The following is an 11,131-nucleotide window of genomic DNA, read 5'->3' as shown; positions in this document are numbered from 1 at the left end:
CACATTTAGCGATGCCGTTGTGAAGGCACAACCAGTCAAATCCACAAGAAGAAAACAAGAAGTTTTGTCACCCGTATCATGTGCTAGGGTGGCGTGTGGTGGGTGAGGGAAAAGGGAGCATGCACTATCTTTAAAAGGCAGATAATATCTGCCTTGTCTCTTGCAAGTGTCTTCTTGCAACTGACAATACAAGGGTTCAGCTTCCCTCGGATTCCTCAGAAGCACAGCAGCGATTTCTGAAGGGAATTGATTTCCGTCAAGATTCTCCCTACCCAACTTAAAGAGTTTAAATTCTGCCCAGTTTCCATAGACATCCCAGTCTTTGACTAGGAGGAAAGCAAATTGACCCAGTGTGAAATAAGCTCTTCCCATAAACTAGGGTCGGCTTGGTTGAAGTGTCACCGTTTGTCTCCCACACAGCTGCCTCTGTGTCCAAAGTTTTAGGAGGGGCTGCAAAATCGCCAGCAGGGAAAGAGCGAAAGGGCCTGGCGAGCAGCAGGCAGAGCTGTCTGTGTTTGCTGTCACCATGAGGGCCGTAGGATAGAACGGAGGCATCTCCACATCTGCAAGGGAGCCAAGCCGGACAGCCAAGTCTCTCGCCAGCCCAGGCTCCCCTCTGCTCTCCCTTCCTGAGAACCAGCACTGGGGTCTTGCCTGAGTGCTTAATCGGACTGCTGGGTTGAAGGAGAAGAGCTGGGCAGCTGAGCCAAGCGGAGAGAAGGATTGTGATCCCCTAGCCAGGTCACTGAGCGACAAGCATCTAATGCCAGCAGGATTTTGAAGTGCCGAGGAGTTCAGTTGAGTTGGGAACTCTGCCTTGTAATGATCTTGCATGGTTTGTGGCGTGAACCTCTGAAGAAGAAGAAGAAGAATTTGGATTTGATATCCCACCTTTCACTCCCTTTAAGGAGTCTCAAAGCGGCTCACATTCTCCTTTCCCTTCCTCCCCGACAACAAACACTCTGTGAGGTGAGTGGGGCTGAGAGACTTCAGAGAAGTGTGACTGGCCCAAGGTCACCCAGCAGCTGCATGTGGAGGAGCGGAGACGCGAACCCGGTTCTCCAGATTACGAGACTACCGCTCTTAACCACTACACCAAACTGGCTCTGGGGTTGAAGAAGGAAGAGTTTGCGAGAACATATAAAACATCCATCCTCAGAGTGGGCTTAAGAGAACCCACTTAAAAAATTCATGGCGTTGCGGTCCAGATATGGGAATCAGTGGGTGAACCGATCAGAGCCGCTGGCTGAGAACCCTGCAATGAATGCCTCTCAGTAAGTGAGATGTCAGCGTGGATGAACAGGAGCAGCTAACATGGTTTCCAAACGGGCCGGAGTATCTGCTTTCTGCCCAGCTGCCAGACTGCTTTTGGAATAAGCCTTCAGCAGAATTGGGGAAGGAAGGCAAAGAAGAGGGAGAGTTAATTATCTGGCAAAGTAGCAAGATGGAAGGTGTCTACCTGTGCTCAGTGCTGGCTTTGGTGCACCACGCCCTCGCTGTGACTTGGCTGTAAGTAAACCCTAGAATCACAGAATGGAAGAGTAGGAAGGGACCCCGGGGGTCATCTAGACCAACCCCCTGTGATGCAGGAGGAGTCTTTTGCTCAATGTGGACTCAGTCCTGAGATTAAGAGCCTTGTGCTCTTACCGACTGAGCTACTCCGCTTACCACTTGCCAAAACTTCGCAAAGGGATTTTAGAGGAAGGGGTGGGTTGGTGGACGATACTTCCTGTGGGATGACTTCACAGGAAAGTGAGAGGGACACGCTCCAAGGAGAACTGCAGCCAGAGGGCTTGAGGAGGATGACTTCACTTTGCTTCAACTACAGTGGTACCTCTGGTTACAAACTTAATTCGTTCCGGAGGTCCGCTCTTAACCTGAAACCGTTCTTAACCTGAGGTACCACTTTAGCTAATGGGGCCTCCCGCTGCTGCTTCACGATTTCTGTTCTCATCCTGAGGTAAAGTTCTCAACCCGAGGTACTACGTTCCGGTTAGCGGAGTCTGTAACCCAAAGTCTTTGTAACCCAATGTGTTTGTAGCCCGAGATACCACTGTATTCTGTTGAATAGTAGCTACTTCTGACTATGGGGGGAATCGCTCAAGAATGCAGAAATGCTGCCACCTGCAGCTGGGTCATAATGACATGGGCGAAGGGGTTGATTCCCCTTTCCCAAAAGTGTTTAACAACCTTGTCTCAAATGCTTCCCCTTCCCCACCCTCCATTTTGCATAGATACCTGGCCAAACAGCCATCCCTCCGAGGGCTTGTGAGGGACCCCAGCGCCTGCGAAAGCTTGAAGGGTTTGTCACAGGAGCAAGTGAGGATATGCCATCGCCAAGCAGAAGCCATGGACTCGGTAAAGCATGGCGCTGAGGTGGCCCTCAAAGAGTGCCAGCACCAGTTTCGCAACCGCCCCTGGAACTGTTCCACCCTGCAGGGCCTGCAGGTTTTCGGGAAGGTTATTCTGCAAGGTCAGACTTCATTAATAACATGACTAGGGCATACCAGTCAGTCAGTCAGTCAGTCAGTCAGGCAATCAATCAATCAATCAATCAATCAATCAATCAATCAATGCACTTGTATTCCTTCTTTCCTCCATGGAGCTCAAGATGGGGCACATTGTTCTCCCTACCCCTCTATTTTTTCCTCACAGCAACCCCATGAATCAGGTTAGGTTGAGAGACTACGGCTTTGCAAGCACCATACATTTAAAGCACATGTAGGTAAAGGTAAAGGGACCTCTGACCATTCGGTCCAGTCGTGACCGACTCTGGGCTTGTGGCGCTCATCTCGCTTTACTGGCCGAGGGAGCCAGCATACAGCTTCTGGGTCATGTGGCCAGCATGACTAAGCCGCTTCTGGAGAACAAGAGCAGCACACAGAAACACCATTTACCTTCTCGCCGGAGTGGTACCTATTTATCTACTTGCACTTTGACGTGCTTTCGAACTGCTAGGTTGGCAGGAGTTAAAGCACATGACTTCCCCCCAAAGAATTCTGGGAACTGTGGTTGGTTAAGGAGGCTGAGAATTGTGATCCTGTGAGGGGTTAAACTACAGTGCCCAGGATTCTTTGAGGGATGCCATGTGATTTAAATGTATGGTGTGTCAGCAGCTCCACTGGCCCAAGGTCACACGGCACACTTCATGAATGCATGGGGATTTGAACTCTGATCTAGTTCTAGTCCAGCACTCTAACCACTACACCACTCCCATCTAAACCACATATTCTTAGTACTAGCTTGGGTTTTTATAGTAACAGCAAATGGAACCCTAACCCAATATAGAATCTGAACTAAACTGGCATACAGTGGTACCTCGGTTGTCAAACCTAACCTGTTCCAGAAGACCGTTCGACTTCTGAAACATTTGACAACTGAGGCACAAAGGGCGGTCAGCAAAGTCAATGGAGAAAATTGAAAAAAGGGCAGCGGAAGCTGTTTGACTTCCAAGGCACATTCGAAAACGGGAGCATTTATTTGCGTGTCGAGACCCCGCAGCCACCCCCTTGTTGGAAATAACTCACACAAGGACACAGATATTAGGTTTATGTTATTGGGCAAATTTTGGCCACAACTTTCTTGAAATTACAGAATGTGAGCAGTACTGGCTTAGGCATTGATTGGACCTGACTGTATCTGACTCCTGCCCATTGTGCAGGAAGTCCAGTAAGGGTAAGCCACCGGTAGGGGGAGCCCTGTCGATGCAAACCAACTCAAGCTCCCCCTGGTGTTCCCGTCAGGGTCGTGTCAAGGCCTTGGCCCCCCAGCCGGGCTTCAGACTAGAACAACACCCCCGGGTTCCTTTAACGGGATACCCTTAAGCTTGGAGGGGCAGGGGATGGCCACACCTCCCCTCCCCCACACAAGGTCAAACAATGCCTAACCGCAACCCTAACAAAGTTGTGATGATTGCTATGAGGTGGGCAAAAACCAAGTGGCCAGTGCCAATTTGCCTATTCCTACCAGGCCCCTCGGACAACCAAGGCGACCAACCAAAGTCCATAGCAAGGCCATTGCCTAACCTGCAAAATAGGGAGGGAGGGCGGGTGACTGAGGAAGCGAGCCAAAGAGGAAGTCCTCTGGCTCGCTCCTCCGTTTAAACGGCCACGGCCAGTGGATCAGCTGGCCGGGCTCTGATGTGTCCGGGATCCCCCAGGCAACGGGGGACGAAGTCCCCAGCCCCTGGTGGGGAGTGGGTGGCCATGCGGTCCACCGCAACTCCTCCCCACTGGGAAGTGGAGCGGATTTCTGGGTTTTCAGTGTTTGAAAGCTGAAACGTTTAGCTTCTGAGATGCTTGAATACCGAGGTACCACAGCAGGACTCCACAGAGTTTCATATTTCTGGCAAGGGAACTTGGTTGCTATGCTGTTATGCAGTACTTAATATAAGGAACTTGGTTCATATGGTGCCTGCCCAGCTTTCTACAGCAACCAGACAAAGGCATATAACTAGAGCAGGAGCAAAGAGAAATGATGAGGGAAAAGCTTCGTGTAGATGTTTCCTCAGCATTCCTCCAAAAAGGCCTCACAGAGAAGGGAGATCTTGCAAGTAAGAGGTTTTGGAATAAACACTAGCAAAATCTTTCTGCCATGGATGTCATCTTTCTGCTTGGATTCCTCAACTACCTCTGAATTTAGACTGCTTCATTTTATTCAGTGGCTCAGTGATGCTCTTGTGTCTTGACAGTGAAGAAAGGATGGATGAAATCTGGGGAGAGGATTCCACCCAAAAGATACTTGTGAAATACCTGTTTAAGATAAGGTTTCCTACTGCAAAGGCCTTCTGGGTGTGGGTACACTGTATATCTCTATAAGAATGAACATTGCATGCACACACAAATCTATACATTTATCCGATGAAAACATTTATCCGATGAAAAATAGGGGACGTCCCATTCCATAATGATAATTTTACTGTTTATACCCCACACATCTTACTGGGCTTACCACTCTGGGCAGCTTCCAATGTATATAAAAGCACATTGTATATAAGAAACACAGGAGCCACCCAATCAAGCTCCAGGTGGGAGTGAATCAGTGACATGACTGGCCTGCAGGAGCAGCCAATCAGGCTGCTGGATGAAGTGAATCAGCAACCTGATTGGCCTACAGGAGCAGCCTGGAATTAGCCAATCACACGGGGCCCATTGTGTAAATAATGTATATATAGCTAGACGTTTTGGGGAAAGTTTCTAAGAGCATGAATTTCACACTCAACTCTGAGCATATTTCATAGAGCTTGGCTGCAGGACAAGGCACCATCCAACCATCTTAGAGATGCCACTGGATTTGTGTAGGGCTTACTGATGGGCTTTTCTTCTCCCAAAGATATCCCACAAGGCAGCGGAGGTTTAGGACTAGAATTTTCCTTCTCCTAGATGGGCTACCGTTTCCCAGGTTGCAGTGGCGTAGCATAGGGGGTGCAGGGGGGCCCGGCCGCACCGGGCGCAACATCTGGGGGGGGGGCATGCTCGCACTCGCAGCTCTCTGCCCCTATCTGGCTCACTCACTCTCTCTCACTGCAGTGCTGGCTGTGCAATTCCGATCCGAGCCGCCGGGTCGCCGCCCACTGTGGAGGGGGGGGGTGCCAGGCATGCGGTGCGGAGAAAGAGCGAGGGACTATCTGGGGGAGGGACAGTGCAGCGGGGGGCACAAATTACTTGCCTTGCCCCGGGTTAGGGGGCGCAAATTACTTGCCTTGCCCCGGGTGCTGACAACCCACGCTACGCCACTGCCAGGTTGACAAGCCCCACCTGCCCCTCACTTTCCTCTACTTCCCAAGTGTAGTGTTTGGCTCCCCACCCCCAAATAAATGGCAACCATTCACCTAGACTGGAGAAAATAAAGGGTTCACTCTATATACAAAGGGGTACATGGACACACACACACATTCTCACACATCCATAGGCCTTCCTAGGCACTGCAAAGACTCGGGGTAGAAGCCCCACAATACACATTTGTATAGGCTGATTTATTTGTAGAGATGCCTCTTGGAAATTAAGGGGGTGGGTGGGTGGGGTATCACCAGCCCTCTGCTTTGCAGTGCCCTCTTCCCATTTGCAAAGTCAGCACTCAAAAAATGCTTTAAGAAAGGGATAGGGCCTGGGGCTTGAGCCCTCTAAGCCACCTCTCATCAGCCCTTCTGCTAATACATTCTTTTCTGCAGGCACTCGGGAATCGGCCTTTGTTCACGCTGTCTCTTCAGCCGGGATCGCATTTGCTGTGACCCGAGCCTGTAGCCGCGGCGAACTGGAAAAGTGTGGGTGTGATCGCAAGGTCAGAGGAGTCAGCCCTGAAGGTAAGGAGAAATATAGCTGGCATGACCTAGTAATCATGCCCCGGTCTAAGGAGGAGAGAGTGAGTAATATGAGCAAGGAGAAATGTCAGTTTCAGAATGGAATCACTCCGGTGTTCCTAGCTATGTGGAAGAGTAAGGGAAGAGCAATTAGCTTTGACTGGAAGAATAAAGGGAGAGGCTCCTATCTCACCATAGGCACCCTGATTTTGTTCTTGTCCTTCGGAGGAGGAGCTATTGTGATTCATTTCTGCAGAAGCACAGGAAAAAACCACATTACATGCCTCATAAGAATCTGCTTTTTATTTGGTTTTAAGGAAGTTGCTTGGACTTCTAGGCATAGCTGTCAAGTGTCCCTTATTTGGCGGGACAGTCCCTTATCCCAGCGCCATGCCCCGCTGCTGTCCCTTATTGATGAGGCTTCATTTGGCTGCTGGCTGGGCTTTCTGCCTTTGGCTCAGAGAGGCTCAGAAGTTGAACATACCTGTGCCCGGAAAATCCCTTATTTTGGCTGCTAATCCCTTATTTTCGAGGCTGCTGGTCCCTTATTTTCAAATCTGTAAGTTGACAGCTATGCTTCTAGGACTGGGACTGTGTGTGTGTATAAGGCCTCCTAGATTGGACCTCAGAAGGCCATGGGGTTGTCGGACAACACTTTTAGTGGTTAGAGGCTAAGACTTTGGCATCCTAAGCAGCTTATTTCCATTCTCCTCTACAGTCATACCTTGGAAGCCGAACGGAATCTGTTCCGGAAGTCCGTTCGACTTCCAAAACGTTCAAAAACCAAAGCACGGCTTCTGATTGGCTGCAGGAAGCCCCATCAGATGTCTGCCTTCCAAAAATAGTTTGCAAACCGGAACACTCACTTCCGGGTTTGCGGCGTTCAGGAGCCAAAACGTTTGAGAAGTAAGCTGTTCAAAAACCAAGGAACAACTGTACTAGGGAAAAAAATGGAACAAATACATTTTGGAAAATAAAATTTAAAAGCCCTTGCAAATTTGTCTGACTTGTGCATGTTGCAGAATTCAGGTACTCTGGTTGCGGAATGTTGAACCTGCATTTTCGTACTGACTGTACAGAACTCTGTTCCCTCTTCTTCCCCAACCCAACAGGGTTCCAGTGGTCAGGCTGCTCTGACAACTTGTCCTATGGCATTGCCTTCTCCCAGGCCTTCGTGGACACCACGGAGCGGAACCGTGGCGCTTCCTCCAGCAGAGTACTAATGAACTTGCACAACAATGAAGCAGGCAGAAAGGTAAGTCTCATGATGGGGCTCATCCATGCTGCCTGTCACACACTTTCCAACATTTCCCCGATGAATTAGTGACGTCCTTATCAATATTAATAATATTTCTACCCAGCCCATCTGACTGTGTTGCCTCAGCCACTCTGGGCGGCTTCCAACATATATAAAAACACAATAAAACATTAAACATTTTTTAAAAAAACCTTCCCCATACAGGGCTACCTTCAGATGTCTTCTAAAGGTTGTATCTTATCTCCTTGGCTTGGGGGTTGCATAACTCCATACCCTCCAACATGAAAACAGAGATGTCCTAAGGAAAAGCGGGACATTCTGGGATCAAATCAGAAACCAGAGCAGCTTCTGTAAACCTGAGACTGTCCCTGGAAAATAGGGACTCTTGGAAAGTCTGGAATCCACCCTGCAGGCAATAAGAGCTTCCTGCAGCCAATCAGAAGCCGTTCTTTGGTTTCCAAACGTTTTGGAAGTTGAACGGACTTCCGGAATGGATTCCATTCGGCTTCTGAGGTATGACTGTACTTTAAAAGTAAACTGACTTCACTTAAAAAAAACCAACAATATCAGACAGCTGCAGGCACATAGCAGACAGCCTTTCTGACTTCCTGCACTTAAAGGAAAGTGCAGCTGAGTACATCAAGAGGTTTCAAGGAAGTGCAGGCACCTAGGAAGGCTGCAGAATGCACGCCACCAGAGAAACTCTTTATAAAAAGACAGAGCACTTGCAAAACCCTTTGGCCACATCAAAAGTTAAGTAAATGCAGCAATAACCTCCCTCCTTATCCAGGAAAATGTCACCAAAGTTTGCCTTCTCTTTTGATAATTTTCAAATGCAGTTTCTTTCCATGCTGATGGTGAGCATTTGAAAAAACAAACCACAGACAAAATTTCCAGCACATGCAGGTTCGCTTCATGCAGATGACAGACGGCTTTAGCTCCTGACGCTTCTGCTACACTGAAATATGCTCAGAGTGGAGAGTGGATTTCATGCTCTTTATTCAGCTCATAGTGGTGAGGAGGAATGGAAGTTCCCCCAAAGTATCTGCTTTATATACATTATTTACACAATGGGCTGCACGTGATTGGCTAATTCCAGGATTCTCCTGTAGGCCAATCAGGTTGCGGATTCACTTCCACCTGGAGCTGGATTGGGTGGCTCCTGCGGACCAATCATACTGCTGCATTTTGGATCCGATTGTTCTAGGACCAATCAGACTGCTGCATTTTGGATCCGATTGTTCTAGGACCAATCAGACTGCTGCATTTTGGATCCGATTGTTTTAGGACCAATCAGACTGCTGCATTTTGGATCCTATTCAACTCAGTACATACACAAAACTTGAAGGTGCCCTTGGAATCTTTGCTTCTGTTTTCTAGGCCATCCTGTCCCACATGAAGGTGGAATGCAAGTGCCACGGGGTGTCGGGGTCCTGTGAGATCCGCACGTGCTGGAAGGTCATGCCCCCGTTTCACCAAGTGGGTAACCTCCTGAAGGAGAAATTCGAAAGCGCCACGGAAGTGCACCTGAAGCGCGTGGGGTCCCGAAAGCTGCTGGTACCCAAGAGCTCCCGCTTTAAGCCCTACGCTACTCACGACTTGGTCTACTTGGTGGCCAGCCCAGATTTCTGTAACTGGGACCCCCGAGGAGGGATCTTTGGCACCACAGGACGTCAGTGCAACAGGACTTCCCCCGCTTTGGACGGCTGCGAGCTGCTGTGCTGCGGCCGCGGCTTTCGCACGGCTCAGGCCGAGGTGGTGGAAAGATGCAGCTGCAAGTTCCGCTGGTGCTGCTCAGTGAAGTGCAGGCAGTGCCGGCATCTGGTGGAATTGCACCGCTGCCGCTAGGAGGGCAGGTGGGAAGAGGAAGGGGCTGCTTGCCAAGGAAACAGAAACTCTGGCTAGGGACTCTTTCGTCCATCAAAGGGGCAGAAGCCAAGTGAGTCACAGGGCGACCGGCTCCGTTGCCAAGAGCTGGGTGTGAGCGGTTGGGAGGGACACGTTTCAGGAGCGTACCCGCCATGACGACGTCTTTCTGGCAGAGGCTGCAGCAATCAAAATGGTTCGCTTTGTTCCGCTTTTCTTGGGACACTCTGTTTTTTTGGACACAGGGCATGCAGCCAGCTAATTTCCTTGCAGAGTAGAAATAAAATGACTTTACTAAAGAAGTCTGTGTGCTTTTGTGGGTGTGTGAATAGAAGCTCCAGTGTGGAAGATCTGAACCAGGGGTCAGCAACCTTTTTCAGCCGCAAGCCGGTCCTCCATCCCTCAGACCATGTGGTGGGCCGGGCTATATTTTGAAAAATAATAATAAATGAATTCCTGTGTGTGACGGGGTGAGCTCCCTTTGCTCGGTCCCTGCTCCTGCCCACCTAGCAGTTCGAAAGCACGTCAAAGTGCAAGTAGATAAATAGGTACCACTCCAGCGGGAAGGTAAACGGTGTTTCCGTGCGCTGCTCTGGTTCACCAGAAGCGGCTTAGTCATGTTGGCCACATGACCTGGAAGCTGTATGTTGGCTCCCTCGGCCAATAAAGCGAGATGAGCGCCGCAACCCCAGATTTGGCCACGACTGGACCTAACGGTCAAGGGTCCCTTTACCTTTACCTTTACCTCTGCCCCACAAATAACCCAGAGATTTATTTTAAATAAAAGGACACATTCCAGTCATGTAAAAACACGCTGATTCCTGGACCATTCGCGGGCTGGATTGAGAAGGGGATTGGGCCACATCCGGCACCTGGGCCTTAGGTTGCCTAACCCTGATGTTGTATGGTAGGGGTGGGTACAGCTTTACTTTTAAAATAGGCTTCCCCTTCCCATTTATAGTGGTTTCCTCCAGTGCTATTTTTCTGGAAAAAGAGTTGGCAGAATTCACCATGAACGTCTCTGTTGCTCTCTTATAATGGCAATGTCACCCACCTAAGAGGTGCCAGAACTGAGTTCCGGTGAGCTCCAGCTGAAAATAATAATCCCTGGTTTCCTCCATGCGTGGGACACATTAAACAGATGTGTTCCTTAGGGATTTGAACACAAATCGCCGTTGTACGCCTTTCTCCTTCTCCCAGTCTTCAGAAGGACTGTCCATCCATATTCTCTTATTTAGCAGTTCCAATACTAGTATAAATAACAATGGAGATAATGGACACTCTTGCCTTGTCCCTTTTCCTATATTACAGCTGTCTTTGACATTTCCATTTATGATTAGTTTAGCTTGCTGATCTGAATATATTGCCTCAATTCCTTTACAAAAGGTCTCTCCACAACCCATTCTATACATTAATCTTTTCATAAAGTGCCAGGATATGTTGTCAAAGGCTTTTTCTGCATCTACTAGCATTAGTGCTGCTGGTTTATCATTCCTGCTTTCTAAATATTCCAAAATATCAATCACATTTCCAATATTATTTTGCATCTTCCTTACCAGGAGAAAGCCCGCTTGATCTTCATGAATGATCTCTTTCAGCGTCTTTTTAAGTCAAAAGTTCTTTTGAAACTGATTTCCCCCTTTAAAAATACTTTAAAAGGGAAATCAATTTCAAAAGAACCTTTTTTTTTTTTTTGATGTTGCAAGCAC

At 48.8% G+C, this 11,131-nt stretch overlaps 1 protein-coding gene across 1 annotated transcript; it reads left to right on the top strand.

Annotated features, from left to right (window-relative positions):
• Positions 1-1,109: 1,109 nt before the first annotated feature.
• On the top strand, positions 1,110-9,652 carry LOC310667675 (protein Wnt-4-like). Its single transcript, XM_083420513.1, has 5 exons — positions 1,110-1,509; positions 2,235-2,473; positions 6,170-6,301; positions 7,411-7,553; positions 8,937-9,652. Exons 1-5 carry the CDS (start codon positions 1,445-1,447, stop codon positions 9,402-9,404), a joined length of 1,047 nt encoding a protein of 348 aa, XP_083276639.1. The 5' UTR covers positions 1,110-1,444; the 3' UTR covers positions 9,405-9,652.
• The last annotated feature ends 1,479 nt before the right edge of the window (positions 9,653-11,131 follow it).

The sequence above is a fragment of the Podarcis tiliguerta genome (genome assembly GCF_965153285.1).
Source record: "Podarcis tiliguerta genome assembly, chromosome: 17".
In the NCBI taxonomy this organism is placed as follows: Eukaryota; Metazoa; Chordata; class Lepidosauria; order Squamata; family Lacertidae; genus Podarcis; species Podarcis tiliguerta.
The sequence above is the reverse complement of the archived record's forward strand: the minus strand, read 5'-3'. Positions and strand labels throughout refer to the sequence as shown.